Here is a 22367-nt window from a genome sequence, read left to right as displayed (position 1 = left end):
TATTTAAGAATTTCAGAGAGTTATTTAAGTATGGAATAGTTGATGCATAGATAGAATTATTCGAGAGATTTTTTTTCCCTTTATCATTTGTAAGTTCTGTGACATTGAGCAAATCACTTCACCTGTCACATTTCATCTGTAGGTTGAAGACATGAAATTAAAATTTTGTCAACTGTTTTCAAAAAAGAAAAAAATCCAAAGTTTTCTGAATTATTTCTATTCTGCTTAAATGGAAAATATTTTACCCAGTTTATAAAAATATTGCATTAGGTAAGAATCACTAATCAAAAAAAAATTTTTTTAAAGTATGAAACTTCAAATGCCTTCATAAGAGAAGAAAACTGTAGACCTTTTGTAAATGTAGGACTAGATGGTTTGTGTCTTGGTTCTCTTGGTTCTTGTAAAAGAACTGAAATCCTGGCTAGGGCTTGGTCCAGATGCCAGTAGGCACTGAGAATCCCAGGGGCAGGAACTTAATGTCTGTTGGGAAAGGCATACATTTGAATAACGGGAGACCAAATTAAATACAAAAACTGAAGGTTTAAAGTTAGCTTGAAGAACCAGTAAATAGAGTTTGGCAAAAAAGTTGAATCAAAAGCTGATATCAAGCACTAAAGAAATTGAACAATTATGATCAATATCAGAAAGTATAAATTATATGGGCCAATATGTTTTATGGTGGATAGTTTGATTAAATAGTAGTGGGGATAGTTGAAATTAAATTATTAGTTATGTTGAATTTTGTTCCCTAACATAATGAAGTTTTGATTTGTATAGGAGCAATAATAGTTTTTCCTGACTTTGTTTTACAATGCACAATTAATAAATGGTGAGCTAGAGGGAAAAACATAAGATTAACACATTTTTTTCCTTACCAGATAACACATGAAGTTAAGTGACCAGAAAGAGAATAGAAGAGAGGAGAGGAGAGGAGAGGAAAAGAGAGGAGAGTAGAGAAGAGAAGTGAGGAGGGAGGAAAGGAAAAGAAAAACAAGAAAAGAAGAAACAAGAAAAGAAAGAAAGAATGAATGAAAACAACCAAGCTGGGCTATAGTGTGTAAACTTTTCTTTAAAATAATGAAAAACTCATTATAATAGTGACATCATTATGAACACTAATGAATATCATGGGAAATGGGGCTTACTTCTTTCAAATACATTTTATAATTTCTTTTAATTTTTTTGTTAAAAAAAGTTTCAATGTTTGTATTTTATTTCTGAGAGTGAGACAGAATGTGAGTGGGGGAGGAGCAGAGAGAGAGGGAGACACAGAATCTAAAGCAGGCTACAGCTGTCAGTACAGAGCCTGACAATGGGCTTGAACCCACAAACTGAGATCATGACCTGAACTGAAGTCAGACACTTAACCAAGTGAGCCACCCAGGCACCTCTGTACTTGAGTGTCTTTAAGTGGAAATAGAGAATACTTGTTCAAATGGTCCTTTCCAACTACCGATTAGTAGATTCATTATTAAAAAGATGAATATTTGTTTAAATGCCAAATATACACATTTCCATTCCACAATTTTACAATTTTTCTGACAGCTGGATATCTAGTATTTTTTTTCTTTCTTTCTTTTTAATTTAGAAAAAAGGGAGGCTTCTTTATAATGTACACTTTTAAATTTTGGCTTGAGAGCATAGATCTGTCTCCTTATAGCTTTCCATCATTTGATTTAGTTCTTCCATTTTGAAGCAATATATTCTCTCCTACACTTTACATAAAAGTCCTTCCAATGTTAAAGAAAATTTGTTAATGTCCCTTTAAAACACAGCTCCCAAAACTAAACTTACATTTTTTTAACGTCGGTACAAATTAAGGAGTTCATTTCCTTTGCCTTCCTGATTATCCACTTCACAGGTATTATTTATTTCAAAATCTATAATTGCTTTAAGTAATATGATAGGAGCATGGAGAAGTGCAATCTGTCAAAATAAAATTGCTGGTTTTTAGAAGACATTGTAAATGCATCAGTTTGGATTATTTACCTTAATGCTTTGAAATTCTTCTATTAAAATGGAGTACATTAAGTTATTTCTTATCGTTAAAGTCCACAGGATATAGATGAATCGAAGTTAAACTTTTAAGGAAAGAGCTAAACAATTTAAATGAGATGGGATATCAAAAACAATCTAAGGTTCTAAGGTGTCCTTTCCTTATTTAAATGTTCATCTCTCTCTCTTTTCTTTTTTTTAGTAGTGACACATGAAATTTGATAATGCCCATTTTTCAATTTTTTGTTTCAAAACATTAGTTTAGGATCAAGATGGGTTTTAGTGATTATCTTTTTTAAATATACATATGTAATCTGTCCTTGTGAATAGCTTACTTTGCCTTGTAACTATTTTTAAAAATGTTGACAAAGGAGTCCCTGGGTGGCTCAGTTGGTTAAGCATCTGACTTTGGCTAAAGTCATGATCTCAAAGCTTGTGAGTTTGAGCCCCGCATCGGGCTCTGTGCTGACAGCTTGGAGCCTGCTTCAGATTCTGTGTCTCCCTCTCTCCCTGCCCCTCCCCTGCTTGTTCTCTGTCTCTCTCTTTCTTTCAAAAATAAATAAAAACATTAAAAAAATTTTTAAATGTTGACATAAAAGTATAAATTGAAAAAGAAAGCATAAATAGAGCTAATTTATACTTGTTGAACTATCTACACTTGTTTCAATAGAGTGTAATATCATTTAGGAATTGAACTTTTTTTGCAGCACATAATCTCACAATGCAGATGGCGACATGTCATTTTGATCGAGTCCTTCCATCTTTCCATATTGTCTAGCACAGAAGTGCCTTATGTGGAAGACAGGCGTGATCATTTTTGCAAGACTACTATTTACTGAAGCAAATTATTCTGAAGGGTGATAGATTTATCTTCAAAAATTATAAAGCTATTTATAGGATAACTATATGCATTTCTATTTTTCAACTTTACTGTAATGCACACATAAACTTGTCCCACATCAGGATGCCTACATTGAATACCATTACATTTTACCTTTTAGGTCAACAGTCTTTAAAAATTATTTTAGCACGTGTTATATTATTTACTGTTTAAATATTATTGCAAATGACTTTACATTCTATTTCTTACAGGTATGCAGTGAAAGGATATTGGTCAAATAATTTATGCACTTATGTATTTTGCTTTGTTTATATCAGTTAAAGAAAAACCATGAAAATAGGCCCATTTTTAAGTTATATTTTGTAAACCTTTAGAAATAAATGTTATGTTAAAATAATTTATCTCTGCACCAACCTTCTTTATAAGGGGATACAAACCAAAAGTACATTTTCTTTATTATATTTCCTACAGAACTATATTTTGTCTTGTCTCCTTTTTACTGCTGAATTACATAAGAGTTCTGCCACACTCTCCAGTTCAAAAAACTTCTTGGGTGATAACATGAAGACAGTATTGAGTGAGAATTCACCAAAACTGCCTCTGTAAGTTAGTTCTATGTGAATCCTTCAAAATGTATACAGAATGGGGCGACTGGGTAGCTCAGTTGGTTGAGCGTCTGATTTTGTCTCAGGTCATGATCTTGAAGTTCTTGGGTTCGAGCCGCATGTCAGGCTCTGTGCTGACAGCTCAGAGCCTGGAGGCTGCTTCTGATTCTGTGTCTCCCTTTCTCTCTGCCCCTCCCCCATGTGTGATCTGTCTCTCTCTCTCTCTCAAATATAAACATTTAAAAATATTTCAATGTGTACAGATCACCTAATCCGATATGCTATTATTTTATTACATTTCTAATTTTTCTAAATAATTTCAACAGGGAGCAATCAACAGTAAAGTAAATGTTTATGAAATTATATTAGTAGATAACTATATGCTGAAAATTATACATTAAAGAGTTCCTTTTTTTTTTTAATTGAAGTCAATGGATACACAGTGTTACTGTAGCATCAGGTGGACAATGCCCTGACTCGAAATGTCCATACTTTCTGCTGTGCTCACCACAAGTGGATCTACTATCTGTGACCACACAATGCTATTCTGATACCATTGACTATATTCCCTCTGCTGCCTCTTTTACCCCCATGACTTACTCATTAAAAGTTACTATTTTTCAATGAAAATGGTACTAGTGTATAGGTTTTTAAATATACTAAGCTCGTTTTCTTCTGCTCTTATCATAGAAGTACGTTTTTCATCTTAAAATAGAAATGAGATAGGAGCGACTGCTGTGGTCTTTTTCAGGATGGAAGGAAGCACACGTAAGATAGACCCGTAAATGGATCCAGTTCTTGAAACGAGAAACACTTTGGCGGTGATTTCAGGCAACTTAGACTGCCAGTAGTTAAGCCCCTCCGTAGTGGCTCGTGTTCCATTTTCTTTAGCACTTCAGAGATGAGATTTAAAAAGGGAATGGAATGATTGCCATGCTGTTTGGCAAGCCCTAGGTGTGCTTTGGGTTTGTCTTTAATTTACTGAGCAATCTGTAACATGTTGTCTAAAACTGCTTTAATAAAATCTTGAAGAAAAATTACTAAATTATAAAGAAAAAGGAGTTTTAATAGGCAATAAATTAGTAGCTTAAATAGTTAAGAGATAAACAATAATTTGAGCTTTAAGTTTTGTCTTCTTTTAATTCTTATTATATAGTTGTATCTCCAATTTCCGTGTAGGAAACATATAAAATCATTATATGATAAGTATATAAAGAAATGCATACTGTCTCTCTAAGTGCTTTCAGCAATATTTTTAATTCTTCACAATTCAAACACTTAATAAAATAAAATTGAGGACATTAATTTACTGTATTGTTTTTCCTCCTACACCACCTCTCAAATTATTCAAACTGAGATTTATGACCTATCTGAAATATGAAAATGATATTAGAGAAAATGACTAGCCTTTGGTATTAAGTTGCAACTTTGACAACTATGTTTGAAGCATAAAATGTAAACAATAAAATATCAAGCAAGAACTTGGGAAATTAAAGTTACATAGAAATTTTAGGAAATTTCAAGAAAAATAAGAACTAAGATTTAAACAAACCATTAAAATTTTAAATCTAATCCACAAAAGCTTTAAAATAATTACATAATGTTCAACATACTCAGAGAGAGAAATGTTAGGAATTATGTGAGCAAAATTGTCATCGTTCATAAAGAAACACCAACAGGAAATATCTAATTCATAATTCAAGAGATACTGCACACTCCTTAAAGTGAGTAAATGAAATTGATTCCCTGCAGTGGGACTGGGAATAGGGAAGCATGAAGAAAAAAAATACTACTTTTTCTCTAAGCTTTTTTTGCATCATTTTATTTTACCATGCAAATCATTCCTTTGGGAAAATAAAAATAAAAATAAAATAAAGACTAGGTACCTTTCTTGTGAATAAAACTAAATCTTAGGCCAGAACTATAGTTTAAAATCTGTAAAAGACATATTTATGTGATTTCATAAATCTGAAGTAAAAAGGTTTCATGTTTAAAGACATTTGTATTAATAATTTTTAAATAGTTTAAGTGTTTATTAATTTTGAGAAAGAGGGAGAGAGCACACATGTGGGGGATACAGAGAGAGAAAGAGAGAGAGAGAGAGAGGAAATTCCAAGCAGGCTCCATGCCCAGTGCAGAGTCCAACAAAGGACTCCATCTCACAACCATGAGATCGTGACCTGAGCCAATATCAAGAGTCGGACGCTTAACCAACTGAGCCACCCAGGAACTCCTGAATAATTTCTTACAAAACTCTTCAATTTTATCCTTAGGAAATTTCCATCGAGAAAATTAAATTGCTATGAACTCATTTCTTTCTGAAGTGCATAGAATGTACTTTATATTATAATGAGTTCTTATTTCTCCTGAATAAAATGTTCCATAATGATGGCAAATGATTGTCTAAGATACATATATCATTTTGGTCATATTTATCCAGGTAACTTGGCTGGTTCTCATTAGTAATTCTTGAAGGAGACTTAATCTGCTTTCTTAGATAAAGTCACCTGCTATTCAACTCCACTAAAATGTTATTGCACAATTTACATATTTCCCACTGTTGTTCTCCCAATGTTAGGCTTACATACTTACAGTCTAATAGAAGCACAATACAAGATTTTTTAAAATAATGTGTTTTTTATTGGACAATTAGAAGGCCTCTTTAAGTCTAGGGTTTCAAAGATTTCATATATTTACTTCTTTTAACATCTACAGAGGAATCTACTAAGAAATAGAGGTAGTTTGTATTACTTTCTATAAGAAGCTCTTTGCAGGACATCACTGCAACCACAAAGGGAGAAAAGCTTAAATCTTCAGCATTCTAGAACTCTTTTCACTATAAGCCATGTTTGAATGGAGGCCCATTGAGAAAAGAATAAATGGAGAAACAGTTCTTTCTGAAGTCTACAGTGCCCTTGAATTCAAAAGGATGCTCAATGGCTTCGTGGGGAAATGAATGGTCTGCATCATATAAAGGAGCTGATGATTTAACAAATATTTTTGTGGACAGAGTTTGGAGAAGTAGTAATTGGGTTAGAAACAGAAAGAAACGCTGAAAAGGGAAATTTGGAGGTGTAACTAATGGAACGGATAAATGCCCTGAAGGCAGCAGTGCTTGAGGCCAGAGACAACACCAACGGAGAAAGAAATGTGCACCTGCTGTGTTTCCCTATTTCTAATTTCAGCATCAATTTCTTAATATCTAAATATTCTGAATGCTATAGACAATCTGTTCCTATATACCAATTCCATTTCAATAGAGTACTAATAGTATTTGTTCGTAAAAGTAAAGTAATTTTCATAGATGGGAATTTCAGACCTAGAAAACAGGCATTGTAGAGGTGATACATATCAGACTTCTTGTAGAAAGTATGTTCCTCTGCAGTTCAGCACCATTTTAGTTATCATTAAACCCAGTAATTAAACCTTCGTGTCTCAAAATATAAGACCCATGCAGGATAAAATATATGTGATTTTCATTTGAGCTCTTCTAGGGTCGATGAAAGAATAAGTAACACCATGGTATGTGTGAGGAACCGCAGCTAGATCTATAATAAGCAAACACAGAAGTAATGGAATTTAAAAGGTATTAAGGAGTACAGATGACAAAATAGTTGAAAACCATAAGAGTGAAAAGGTTGGTAATCTTGGAAAATCCTGTCATCCTTGAGCCTGTAATTTACACATTTTTCCAACCCATTTCAGTTTGCATTCTGAATTCATAATTCTGGGTTAGAATTCTATTTGCTTGAAGTTCATACTGTGGGGGACGAGATGAAATCATGTGTACAACTAGGATAAATATAGCACAAATCATCTAGTAAGGCTATGTAACAGAAAAGAAAAAAAGAAAGAGAATGAAAGTATAACCATGTTGCATGAATCCTGACCAGCTCACTATCAAAAGCTGAAACCCGATGTAATCTGACATTGCACCAAAATTGAATTTTTATTTAAAGCAAGAAAATGGCATCTTCTGAGAGATTTGATGGAAAATTCTATATTCGCAATATTTCAGTTTTCATCTTAATGTTATTAGTTAATGAGTTATATTGGAAATTGTGCTTCCATTCTCTTAATACCAACAATGACTTGATAAATGTTATATTTATGTTTAATCCTTTCATGGAAGAAAAAAAAAAAACTCCAAAAGACTCATTACTCTCACTCAAGAGATTTATTTTCTAAATTCCCAAAGAACCAGCTTTTTTTTTTTCTGTAGTAGAACTCCAAACTATCTTCTACAACTTATCTTCACAGTATATTTTGACTATGTGATCCTGAATTAATAGACACATGAGGTTATATGTACCCTGAAACAATTCATTGATAAATTATTCTATGAAACATTTTTTTTCACAAACACATGAAAAGAACACTGTTTTCTGGGAACTGAAGTAAGGAACAATATTAAGGTGAGGAAGAAATTAGATGTATACATGTTTAGACTTAAAGAATGCATAAAAGAATGAATAGCCCAACTGTCTAAACAATGGAATTTTTATGAAATTCATTTAACAAATGTTGCTTGATTACCTCCATGGGTAAAACACTGTACTAATATTGGGTATACAAACACGGATTTAATAAGTCCCTTGACTAAGAGATAGTAAGATGTGATGGTTAATTTTGTGTGTTAACTGGGTTATTACTAAGACTATGGCACCTAGCTGTTTGGGCAACACCAGTCTATTTGTTGCTATAAAGTTGTTTAAAGGTGATTAACATTTACAATTGTTCTTTAAGGAAAACAGATCACCTCCCATAATGTGAGTGGTCCTCGTGCAATCAATTGAAGGCCTTAAGATTTAAGAATGAGTTTTCCATAGAAGAAGGAATTCCGCCTCAAGCCTTCCCCATGGAAATCTGCTTGAGTTTCTAGTCTGTGTACATATTTCAGACTCAAGACTTCAATACCATTTTGTGTCTGAGTTGCCGGTCTATTGGCTTCATCTGGATTTCAGACTCCAGACTATATATAGCATCCCAATATTCACTTTTACCTGAATTTCCTGTTGACTGTCCTGCCCTAGGGTTTTCAGACTTGCTAACCCTCCCACCATCACCTGAGACAATTCCACAAAATAAAAAGATCGGGGATAAAGACAGAGACATATAGACAGAGATAAGGATAGAGATAAATATAGAGATAGAGTCAGAATAAAGAGATACAGGTATTAATTATATTGGTTCTGTTTCTCACATAATACGCAACAATTTGCTCAGGAAATTATTTTATAATTAGAAATTTAAATCTAGAAATGTAGCACCAAGTAGCTTACACACTCTGAAATTGGTATCTCTCTTGTGTTTAAACACAAAACAAAATAGCTTTGCATGAGCTTTTATTCTCAAAATTTAACATGATCAATTTCTTCTTACTTCTACCTCCGTATACTTGTATATCATGAAAGTGCCTGTGTATATATACCACTTATTTAAGTTTATCTCACACTAAGGAATAAAAAAGTAACAGAACAATATGAAATAAAAATTTATTTACTGTACTCTTTATTTCATATATATGGACTATAATAATCACATAAGAAATGTGTCTTTCTTTTTGGTATTCATTGAATACTTTTATATTCTGCATTTAACAGTTATAAGCAAGACATGGTTTTAGCCAATTCACAATTCTCTCTATTACTCTTAGTGCTTTAAAAAATATATTGGTCAGAGGCGCCTGGGTGGCTAGGTCAGTTAAGCCTCCAACTTTGTCTCGGGTTGTGATCTCACAGTTCGTAGGTTGAGCCCCACATTGGGCTCTGTGCTGACAGCTGAGCCTGGAGCCTGCTTTTGATTCTGTATCTCCCTCTCTACCCTTCCCCATTTGCACTCTGCGTCTGTCTCCAAAATAAATAAACATCAAACAGATTAAAAAAATAATATAAAATAAAAAATATATTGATCAGCTGAAATGTTTTGGTATTTTAATGTCAACATTCAAAGCAATAGAAAGGTCATAAATTTCAAACATACACATTTTGGGGGTTCCTGGGTGGCTCAGTGGGTTAAATGTTCAACTCTTGATTTTGGTTCAGGTCATGACCTCATGGTTCCTGAGTTCAGACCTGGGATTGGGCTCTGTGCTGACAGTGCAGAACCTGCTTGGGATTCTGTCTTTCCCTCTCTCTCTGCCCCTTTCCCGTTCGTGTGTGCATGTGTGCTCTCTTGCTTGCTCTCTCTCAAAAAAAAATAAACTTTATTTTTTATTAAATTTGATAGCTGCCTTCTTCTTAAAAGTACAAATCTGGTATTTCTTACTTTTTGGTTACTCTTCCATTATAATAGAGTATTACATTTTTTTGTAAGTTTTTGTTTTTTATAATACAGGAATGCTAACTTTTCTCCTTTTATTTTCTTGCATTTTGCACTGTGCATTTCTAGCATAAACTCTTATGTAGGCTTAATATAAGATTTCCAGAGACTGTGATTTGGAAAACCTGATGCAGTAAATTAGTTTTTAGTAATTACCCTTGCTTTGACACTCACTGTTGATGGACATTTGCAGGTAATGGTTCTCAGGTTGGAAGAAATGAGTGAAGGCTGTCATCACAGGGTTTGGTTTTCACTTCTTCAACTTTTAATTTTTATAGAAAATTACATATAATTTACATCTATATACACATGTAATTTCTCACTATATAGATCCAGACATGTAGGGAGAGATGCATGATCCTATATAGTTTCTACTTAAGTTGTTTTAGAAGAAGGTCTATATAGACAAAGGCTTTAAAAAGAGAGAAACTCAGGTAAGTAAACTCACATCCCTATTGTCAAGACATGTCACAAAAATTCCACATCACTTTTTTGCTTGCTTTCTCAGTTTTAGATTCCAAATAATTAAATTAACTCATCCAGAGCCATCAAAACACATTCTAAAAAAGGATATTCTTAAGACTTGCATTCAACTAAATTACATTAAACCATTTACTGATACTCTGAAATAGCACACTTGTAATGTAAGAAGAAAATTCTTTGTCTCTAAATTTGCAGACCAAATTCAGGAGGTGATGGTTTTGAGATAAAAATTATGGATATCACAGATTATCTTATTGCTGTGAGTCGCCGAAGTTTCAAATTCTGTGATATGACAAACACATTTGTGTCAGTTAGCTACAAAACTGCTGGTCCTGTAGGAATCAGAGATACACTCTCCTACAAAATTATTTTGCTTTGATTTAAATCATTTTGATGCTACATTATCTTTGTATTAGCCCAGAATTTTCATCCATAATGCTTTTATGAAAATATGAATGTGGTATTAAACTGCATGATTTGCTTTATCACAAGCAAATATTTATATTTTCCTATATGTCTTTATTTATTTACACACACATATATGCCTTACTCAGAATGGACTTAGTATTGATGTTATATGATTATAAAACAAAACAAAATTGTGTAATTTTAAATGCTTTCTTCCTTGTTAAACTATAGCTTAGCAAAAATAATAATTCCATTTAGCTTATAACCGAAACATTTTTAAATTAAAAAATGTTTCCTTTGTTTTAAACAATCACAGGCATATTGAATTAAATTATTTTCTTCATTTAAAATAAGAGGTCTTGGGGGTGCCTGAGGGCTCAGTCGGTGGAGCATCAACTCTTGATTTCGGCTTAGGTCACGGTTCATGGGTTTGAGCCCTATGTTGGGCTCTGCACCGAAAACCTGCTTGGAATTTTCCATCTCCCCTCACTCTCTGCACCCCCCCCCCCGCCTCTCTCTGTCTCTTTCTCTCAAAATAAATTTTAAAAATTAAAAAAATAAAATAAAATAAGACATGTTTTTCCTATAAAATAGCTGGAGGGAAGCTCAATTATCTTATCCCACTTATATTTTTCTTCTCATTTTAGTGCATAAGATGTGAATTGTCTCCATACATCAACATAAGACAACACTGGCTACTGGTAGGCTGAAAATAGGAGTTGAAAGTAAAAAAATCTAAACAATGGAATTATTAAATATTTATTTTACTCATATCTCATGGCCACGCTAACCTTTAAAATGAGTATTGGGAGAGGATCCATGATTAGGTCTACCAATACTTTAACTTATTTGGGGAGTTTGGTGCATGTCCAAACTTGTGTGGGAACACATAAATAACATAGATACCATTAATCTTACATACTTTGGTGTATACATGTTTATGTGGAGATATATAGAGAGCTATGACAATGTAAACATAATTATAATTTATCATCTCATAAAAATGTAATCCCTAATATGTATGATTAATACCCATTTTGTTAGATATTATTTTATTTTCAGAATGCTGTACCAATATTTTACAGAAAAAAATCTTTCTAAGAAGGGTAAGATACATATTTATAAATAAAAAAATTGATATTTTCCCATATAAATCTAAAGCATTCATTCCACTGAGACCTCATAAAAATGAGATGAAAAATAAAGGGGAATCAATATTTATAAAGCAGCTAATATACCCCAGTTTCCCATCAGATTATTTTCATGTTATTTTCTTTTATTTTGTTAAATAACCATTGCCTACCCAGATGGGAGACATTCTAAATTAAGGAGCAGGTAAAGTTATTATGCTGTGTTCATTCTACACGTTTCACTTCTATTGCCTTTATTTTAATTAGAGCAAGTAATTAGGAATATACAACATATTATTTTTCCTTCTCAAGTATAAAACCTGCGTAGAATATCAGCCTGTCTCACAGTTTTAATATTTTCCTCCCCAAACTTCTCATACACGCATGGATTTCATTGTGTTTCCAAAATATAATTCTACTTAACAAATCTGCTGCATAAAACTGCATAGGAAGTTTTTAAATACTTGCCTGAAATCCAAGGAGCTTTTCACTAGGCTTAATGTGCCTCTGAAATTCACATTCTATGGGTTGTATCACTTTGATTCCATCTTCATAAAAAACATAGAACATGTTCCCAATTCCCAGACCTTAGGAAGAAAAACACATTCAGAAGTTCAAAATAAAATTATCAGAAATCTTTACAACCAAAACTCAGTGTTCCTTCCAGTACTGGCAGGAGATCGATTTGTAAAGTTGTATAATGTTAATAAAGCAAACCATATGAATCCTTTACCTTATACCAAAGCAACTTTGTGATATTATGAGACATTCTTTATGGTCTCTAATCTGCAATTCAGTGATTTCTTTGGTATAATTCAATAAATGTTTCACATAGAAATGGAACTTATAAACTCTTTGATATATAGATTATGTCTGACACCTTCCCCACTTAATTTAGGTGTTGATTAAAAAATAAAAATAGTTTTTGAAGAATTATATTTATTGTATATTATTAGAGTTCTCTAGGGAAAATAAAATTTCATTCTTTGTAGAAGTTTTGTTTACATAAAGACTTTTAGAAAGAAAAAGACCAAATATTACAGATTGGGGAAAATATATTTTTTCCTAAAGTAATTTTTGTAAATATAATCACATATGAGGCCTTAGATTTCAGTTTTTACACTGGCCAAGTTTGGGATCCATTTCCATACTTTAAAACTTGTATTAATTTACGCTCTTAGGAAAATTTCAGTAAATGATTGCAATCATACTTTTAATTTATTCACACCACAGACTTGGGTATTTGATATCTCAGAAATTCATCTCACTTTACTGATCCATGCCTAATAGGTGCAGGGTGCTACAAATCAGACACCGGGAATGTGGGTAAGGTTAACTGATGCCTGCATGTGGGAGGCTTTCACATACTCCTGCACACCTGTTCTCTGTTTCCTCTGCTTCTGCTTTGTTCCAACATGGCCAGTCCTTAGCACATATAGTTCTTTTTCTTCTGATCTTCACCTGAGTAGCTCCCTCTCTGGCTGTACTATTTTGCACAATTGTATGTATTCAATCTAACTATAGCATGCACAATTCAATGATAGCATGACCTCTTTAAAAGATAAGTAATGATATTCAAATCTCAGTAGTTTGAAAAGCCAAGCCATTATTGTTTTAAATGTTTAAATTCTAAAAATATTTATAAAGAAAAAAATTTATTTAAATACAAAAAAATTTCCCCAAGCATCATTTCATTTTGATTGATAACACCTGCAAGGTTTTTTAAGTCAAGCCTAAGGATCATAATAAAAGTGTATTGATTCATAAAAATATTTGTTTATTCAACTTAAGCCACATTTATTCTTATCTAATATGTTCCTAGTTAATAAAAGGATCACCAATTTTGTCCATCGAGCCACATATCCATCTATTCTTATGATTTAGAGGAAAATATATTCAAGTACGATTATGACTTTATTGGTGTTTATACATAGTGGTTATAATTTTCTTTTAACACATGAAATCATTTCTATATAGTACAGTTATGCATTTTAAGTGACTCCGGATCATTTTCACACATCTTATTGTTTTATAAATATTTCATAGTACTCATATTTTAAAATGATGCAATCTTTATCAGTTATTATGTATTATAATTCCAGAGAGCACTACAGTATGTTGGAATATTTCTGAACAGTAGCAAAAGTAGCAAAAACTAAATTCAAGTCGTATTTTTCATAGAATTTAATTCATAAATTTTCATAAAATTTAATTTTTTCATGATTTCTAATAATTTTAATTTAAACTTAATATTTTTCAGAAAATAAAATTTAGTAGTTGTCAGCTCTTATTTATAATTATGTTTATACATAGATGAATATAAATTCTATGCCCAAAGGATAAAACTTTTAAAAAGTCTGATTTTATGCCAAAACAATTGATTCATATCCAAGCTTCCATGTAAGCATTAACATAGGATTGACGTGAACTACATGTTGGTGACTATCAATTTTTTTGGTTGTTGAAACTTGTAAACATAATCATGTAGTCATGTGGTGTCTAATTTTTAGTTGTGTCAGTTAACTATGTTTCATGATTATTATAAAGCTCCAGCTACTGCAAAATTCTGGTCCAGAATCAGGAATTTGAATGTGTTTGAATATGAAAAATACTCTAATTCCAGAGTGCAAAGTTTCATGAAATCTTTCTGGCCTGACTCAAATGGAATCTTTCATTATGTCATTTACCATATTCTGTATACAATGCAGTCAGTGGAATTTTGCTGAATTGTTGCACTGATGAAGTTTCTAAGATGTATTTTCCTCTAAAACCCACTTAATCCATCCAAATCACTTGTTCAAATCTCAAGTCTATTTTCTTACTTTTTAAAATATAAATAACACATTCAGTGTTGTTACAAAAACAGCTGCTTCTCAGGTTACAAGCTATTGAAGAAATACAGATTTCATTATGCAAAGTTTAGTTTGTTCTTGATTTTTTTTTATTTTCAATGGAAATATAACTTTTCAGTGTTTATGAATAGTAATGCAAGCAAAATACCATATATATTAGCTAAAATAATAATTATAAAATGAGTAGTTTTTAATCACTCTCTTGCTATCAATTAAAATTTTATGTATACCTTTAGAGCCATCTATGAGTTCCTCTTGTCTACACTCACAAGATATGTGTTTTCCTTTTTCTTTTTCTGGTTAGAGAAATATTTTAAACTAAGTTTTCTGTAGGTTTTAGCAGCAGAATTTATGATCTGAATATGTGATACAGATATGTTTATTTTTAAATTTACTGCTATAATATTATACATATAAACACTTATTATGATTATACTGGGCACAAAATAATAAAAAATACCCAATAATGGAGATGTTGGTAGTTAAAGACACAGATTTTCATTTAGAGCATTCATTAGCTTTATTTATAAAGAAAATAATAATATATTTGTGTACGTTCACTATAATTATTAAGTTGTCATGACCAAACTTCTTTTTGTTGTTGTTGTTTAGATGAGAGACAGTAACAAAGAGAGATAAACTCCATTTTCTGGGTTCACACATTTCAAAGATCAATCATGGCAATAGAGCTAAGTGTTGTACCATGGGAAAGTTACTCAGAATATGTGAGAATTTCTCTATCTCAAGCTTGGAGATAAGTATTATACTTATGTCATACAGCTATTATAAGAATTAGATTAAATGGAGAATGTAAAACATTTAGCAGTGACTGATGCATGGTAAATTTTGAAAAAAAAATGGTACTGTCGCTATTTTTATGACTGACATTATCTCTTCTTTTAAAAATTAGTAGAAAAAAATTGTAAAATGGTATATAACCTGATTTTGATTTCTGTTCTCATGTTTTCATCAAATCTACACTGTGAGATATACTGCTACATTTCAGTTTTCTATGTTATCAAATTCTATGGATCCATGAGCCTGCTAAAACTCAACTGCATTTTCTAGTAGGAATTCTTGAAGTTGATCCTTTCAGGGGGTCTACAAATTCAAAACTATTTTCATAATGATACTTAGGTGTCATTTGCATTTTTCTCTTCCATTCTCACACATTAGATTCTTCCAAATATAGAGGGTAGTTTTCAAGGGGCTACATGACATGTGATATAATGAGTGATATCACAACAATTCAACGCAGAAGCAGAATATATGAATCCAGCATCTTCTATTGAGCCAGACATGAAAATAATTTGCAAAATGCAAAACAACGTGAATCTCTTCATTTTTCTAATGTAGCTTTAAAAATATAGCTTTAAAACTGTTTTACTTATGGGTACATATAAGGAGCTTATTATAGTTTATTTCAATAAATTAATAAACATCTTTTACTTTTCTCAGTTTTAATTTCTAGTATGGTAAATGTAAGTGGATAGTAGTAACCCCATAAAATCAAGCTTTTGAGTTCTCAATAATATTGAAGAGAGCAAAGGGGTTCTGAGTCTGAAAAAAAGTTTAATAACCATTTAGGTTTCAATTACAATTCTTTCTTCATGAATGCGTTGTATTGCAGTATATTACAAAAGTTCCTGGCTTCAGTAAAAGCTTCACCACTCTAGTCACAGTAAAGATTTGCAATATGTGCAGCCTGTTGTTTCTTTTTTCATCCCCTGGTGAAGACAGACACATGTACTTTGTCTTTTCCAGGTCGATTGTTAATCTAATGGAGTATAGAGGCTCTAGAAAGTGATCCATAATTTGTTTGTTCCTTGTGAGCTTTCTTTTTGCTTTGTTTTTCTTTCTATACAGAGAAAGGACGTAAGCAAGAATTACTTGCAGTCTTGTAAAAGGGAAGTATTTCCTAGAGGAATTTCTAGTCAATACTGCACCTTTAAATACATGAAATAGACTGAGAAAAAAGTGGATATAATGCACATTGCTGTCTTTTGAGGCTATCTGCTGAAGAATAATCATGTACCAAGATAATATAATTGTATCATTTCTTATATATAGCGTATATGTTACATAATTTATATCAACAATAAAATGTGGCTAATTTGTAATTATTGGATGGATAACAATGGCAAAAGATAGCAATAAAAGCTATTTTGTGGTGATGTTTGTCGTTCTCTGTTTAAATTGCCATTGCTTTAACATTCAAATTATAGTCAAGAGCAAATTATAATCATATGATGCAGTGATTTGGTAACCAATCAAAAGATAATTCAATAAGTTTTAGTGTTATAAAGTCCTTCATTGGTTGATATTATTATTTTCACCTTATAAAGATGCTGAGATTATTTTTTTTGAAATATAGAAAAAATATCTTTTTTAGCTAAAGAAAAATATAAGCAAGAATAGATAGTCCATATTGCATGTCTCATCTTGAATAACTCAGCAGGGAAAGGTTTTGGTTCACGAATGTTTCCGTTTTATATCTTTGTCTCTGGAGTTAAAAACTTTTTCACACCCAAAGCTCCTTCCCTCCTCCCCTGCACGCACATGCACTCTCTCTTTCTCTCTCAAAATAAATAAGTAATGAAAACTTACTTTCATTCTCACTAGAAAGTTTTTTGCAAGTGGTCATGCCAGGCTCTTTACTGGGCACTATTAATTCAGCAAGTGGGTACTATTTGACTGGTCAGAGCGACATTATGTAAAACCAGTCCTTTTGAGTCAGTATACCATTTCCTGAACTTCCAAAGATATGCTGAAAAAGCTGAATACAAATCTGCATGATTAATATCACATTTAATGATTAACATAGCAAAGGTTATAATAGAATATTTTTGTTATATAATTAATATTAGTTAGAATTATGTATATCTTTGTATATACACCCATGACTATGTATGTGTATATATATATATATATATACACATATATATATATATACATATATACATTTAGCATACATAAATATGTATATGTATATACACATACATCTGCAAATGGATATCTCTTGTCAGATCACAATTGTGATGTGAAAACTTTTTAATGAAATAATTTAAAACACTCAAAAGGCCAGGTTGATGTTAGTATTTAAAGCAAGGGTAGAGAACTGGCTAATGAAAATATTGAGAGCTTGATCATGGTTTAATTGGCATCGTGTACTGACCGTTAGAAGGCATGGTCTCTACCTCTCCACAATGCTGTAACTTTCTAAGTTTCATGAATTTAGAAGTTTATGCTCTGAAAATCCTTTTTAATTTTAAATAACTTCTCAATATTACTGTGAGGCAGCAATCTGGTCTTGAGAACCTTAGCATTTTTTTTCTCTAAAATATACGAGAAGCTTATGGAACTCACAAAGTTGGTATATATTAGTCTATATTTTTCAAACTCCATTACAATGCATAGTAGTTAGGCCAATGAAATAAGAATAATTTCAGGCTGAAGAAGTTAAAAACTGACCTGTTTGCCATATCTCTTTTTCCCCAGTTTGGTGACATTACAGATCACAAAGCTTTGCGATCAGATCATGGTGTAACATGTAAGCTTTTTGTAATATTTCCCTGCAATTTTCTATTTGTATCTTGTGTTGGTAGGTGTTAATTATATTGATTTGTTTCAATCATTTCCATATTGTTGTTTGAGTAGATTCATAAATATTTACAAAGATTAGAAAGGACAATCTTTAATAACATAGAAATTATATTTTTGACTTTCAAATCATTAGATGTCATGTAAATCCACTATATCCCAAAGTAGCCTTTATTCAATATTGATCCTATAGATATTCATCAAAATAATTCCATGTTCTAACAAATTTAGGAAATGCTATCCTATATAACGAACCACCTTACATCTGTGTTAGGCGCTTGAAATTAGCATATTTAAAAGTTAAGATTAATTCATCAGTGAATAAAATGGCTTAATTTCCTTTAATTCAGTGCTTATACAAACCAAAACACATATTATTAAGTTAGACCATATAATATATTCCTAAATTGCTGTCCATATAATATATTCCTAAATTGCTGTTTACAAACAAATATTAATATACAATTTATTAGATTACATTTTATTACAAGATCATAAAAATGTTGTGGAATAAAACCAGTCGGTCTTTTAATGTGTATTTTCAAATCACATCATAAAGTCAGTTATCAACAAGAATGACTTAGACTTTAACTTACTAGATTGAAATTTTCTTTAGGGAAAATATTCCAGTCTCTATATTTCCAGTATTTTCAAAGTGCTTTACATTTAATAGGCACTTTAAAATATTTGTCATTAAATGAGGTGGATATTTCCTCTCTTAATAATGTCTTCCTGCACTCCTGCAAGCCACAATGATGGCTAGAAAAGGAGTGGAAGAACCCATAGAAAGTAGAGGACGCTGTACTTCAAGCTTAAATATCTGTGTAATTAGTATGATAAGACACATTAAATTCAGTAAAATCAATTCAGATTACAAAACCCTGGCTAAGCTAGATTCTGATGTTAATGTTTAAAAAAATAATTTTTCAGTTATAAAATTTTATAGTTTTAATACTTGCCTAGAAGTAAAATGACATTATGAGAGGTTTATCATTTTTAACTCTTTTCAATATTAATCTTAAAATGCCAGAAACTGGAATTTCTCAGCTGGTTTTCTCTTGGATAAATTTCTCTTGGCCACGACAATGACACAAGCATACAAACAAGGAGCATTACTACATGTGGAAATAAAAATGGCTCTCAGAATTATGTAGTTCATATTTGTTATTTTCGATCCTTTAAAAATAAAAGTAGAAAAATTAATTTGGAAGCTTCAGTTGGCTATTACTTTAATTACTTTTTATGAAATAATTGTACATACTGTTAGTATTCAGTGATTTCTCAAGCTGGCCACCATTACTATTATTATATGCAATCATTTCTAATTGTAATGCCTTGCCAATAACTGCAGCATTGTAAAAAATAATTTACAGATGACTATGAATCTAAATCAGGCATATTGTTTTCTCAGATATACTATGTTAAATCTTGTTTATTCTAAGAAACAACAAAGGACTCTGATGATAATTGCACATGAAATAAAAGATTTTAAAACCTTTACCCAAAGACATTTACTTATACAGGTCTTCAAATTATCTGTGAAATAGACTAAATGGCTATTACTCCTCAAGATATATTCTCTGTCAAACAAAGTTATGAAAAGTAAGCAAATCACTGGTTGATGGAAAATAATTATTGAGAGTATACATTTAAAAAAAACTAACAGAGGAACATTTTAAATAGATAAAAATGGTTTCATATAATGAATCTCAGGGTCATTTAAATTAATCTGGAGGTCTCCTATAATTTTAAGGGTAGCCTGAAAAATATCATATTATTATTTCATATTCAAATCATAAAATAATCATGTTCACGATTGTTATCATAGTCTAATTATAAGAAAGCATTGTTTCACATACTTTGAGGGCATTCATATATCACAAATTTGCAAGGGGAGTGACAACTGTATTTCAAGCAATATGTTAGAAAATCTGGCTCAAAGAAGTAAAATAATACGTCCAGTTTTTACCAGCAATTAACCAGCAAAAGTCAGATCTGCGCTACCTGATCTCTGACTACTTAAGTGTTGTTCCTTGCATTTCGATAACATGAAATCAATTTTAAAAATTTCAGGAGATATATTATGTGATCTCAAGAGGGAAGAGAATATAAAGACATGTTTAACAGACATGTTAACGCTAGTTTCAACAATGATTACATTTGTATGTTCAGCTGTGAACTACCTAAGTGGAATAAAATGAGAAGGTATAGTTACACTAGAACCTCTTTAGAAAACCAGACTTTGAAGAAGCCCATACAAAAGATTTGAGAAGCAACAAATACCAATGGGGGGAAATGGTGGTATGCCTCATCATTGAGAACAAAACTGAGATGATTCAATTCTCAAATTACTTGAAGCTTGTGAGACACAGCCCTCGCAGGTGGCAATGACTCCAATTCATTTAGGAAGCCCATTATAATGAGGGAAGAAAAAGTTTGTATAGGATCAAGTGTGAGGCAATATTTTGGTCATTGCTTACCAGAACTCTAATGATGACTTACTACATTTTTCTCCTAAGAATTTAAGTCAAGCACATGAGTACCTGGCCAAATGCATTCTCCCTGGTTTTTATGAATAAGAAAAATAATAACAATAATAAATGGAAGTGGAAACTGCTTATTCAGTATAGACTATGTTTAAGGAACTGGTAATAACCCTACTGGGTATTAACAACTAAACTTATATTTGAGATGAGAAAATTGGGACATTAAGGGGCCCTTGATTATATGGTAGTGGAATCTAGATTTGAATCTAGATCCTTCAAGTTTACCATCCATTTTCTTAAATAATTTATTACATTTCCTTGATAAGGTAATAGTTTTTATAATTTTTCTTTTTCTAATCGAAATCAAGGTTTATTATGGAAGTTAATGTTTAAGTTTGCCTTTATTTTTTGACATAATTTTAAACTCTTAAAAGCATTTCAATATATTATAATGTACCTCCCTGGTTATACATCAATAATAAATCAAGCTGATGAGGAGTAATAAATATTTTAATGGTAACAGTTTCACAAAATAATATTGATTTATAGTCAAATGAAAATATTGAGTCAACATAAAAATGAATAAGGTAATTATTAAACATAGTCAACAAATCTACTAAAAATTAAACAAAATAATCACAATATAAAAATAATGGAATTTAGTACCTTCTTCTCTCCATAATATGTTAGCTACTGCAGCATGTTAAAAAGAAAAAGGAGAGAAAGAAAAATGAGTAAATAGAGGTTCAATTGCATACTAATATAAATAACTATTAAAGAGGTCACAATCTCTAAGATAGAACATGTACATAAAAGTGATGTTGAATTCAACAAACTACTTCAAATTAACAAAACAGTAAAATGCTTGTACTAGCTAATAATGCTCTTTTCATTTATTGAAATTGTTGATTCTTCTTTGTAATAAAGATGTTGCTAATAAACAAAAACCATTTTATGCATCACTGGAAAGAATGGGATAGTTAGGTTAATGTTATTGAAATACATCTTTAGAACAAATATTGGTAGTTAAAACTATTTACTAAAGACAGTATAGTTAAAAGTTGCTAACTGAAAAAATGTATTTTAAAAATTCTCAATAATCACAATATGTAATATAACTACATAATATGCAATATTCCTGAGCAAGAAGAATTCTTGTAATTAAAGGATTTTGAACATGGCAGTAGCCTATTTTTAAGTAGCATGCTTTCACTTTTTAAACAAAACAGAATTAAATATAGTAAAACCTTGGTTTGCAAGCATAATTCGTTCCACAAACATGCTTGTAATTCAAAGCACTTTTATATCAAAACAAATTTCAAGACCCATTGACTCAGCTGCGATCATGTGACTTTCAGCATAGCATAATATTCATATTGCAAAACATTGCTCATTTATCAAGTTAAAATGTGTTAGAAATGTTTGCTCGTCTTGGAGAACACTCACAGAACAAGTTACTGGTAATCCAAGGTTTTACTGTATTTCTTACTATATCTTACTTAGTTCAGTGCACAATAATGGTTCAGATTAAATTGTTTTTGGAAAATAGTTTTATTAAATATTATACTGAGATTAAATCAATAGAGTTAAAATATTGAGATAGAAATAATGAAATAAATACCAATTAGAAACATTCTCAGAGAAAT

The 22367-nt window shown here is 31.3% G+C and overlaps 1 protein-coding gene across 3 annotated transcripts in view; it reads right to left on the bottom strand.

The window, feature by feature from the left end:
• Positions 1 to 22367, bottom strand: part of FSTL5 (follistatin like 5) — a 796843-nt gene that overhangs the window by 92464 nt on the left and 682012 nt on the right. For 2 of the 3 annotated variants that reach the window (XM_043566311.1, XM_043566320.1), the window contains exons 11-12: positions 21388 to 21414; positions 12252 to 12370 (exon numbers count right to left, since the gene is read on the bottom strand). In XM_043566311.1, the coding sequence (XP_043422246.1) occupies positions 12252 to 12370; positions 21388 to 21414 (146 nt within the window). The remainder of the gene's footprint in view (positions 1 to 12251; positions 12371 to 21387; positions 21415 to 22367) is intronic. The other variant, XM_043566327.1, reaches the window with a different exon arrangement.

The sequence above is a fragment of the Prionailurus bengalensis genome, chromosome B1 (genome assembly GCF_016509475.1).
Source record: "Prionailurus bengalensis isolate Pbe53 chromosome B1, Fcat_Pben_1.1_paternal_pri, whole genome shotgun sequence".
Classification (NCBI taxonomy): domain Eukaryota; kingdom Metazoa; phylum Chordata; class Mammalia; order Carnivora; family Felidae; genus Prionailurus; species Prionailurus bengalensis.
Note: the sequence above shows the minus strand (reverse complement) of the source record. Positions and strands in the feature narration are given on the sequence as shown.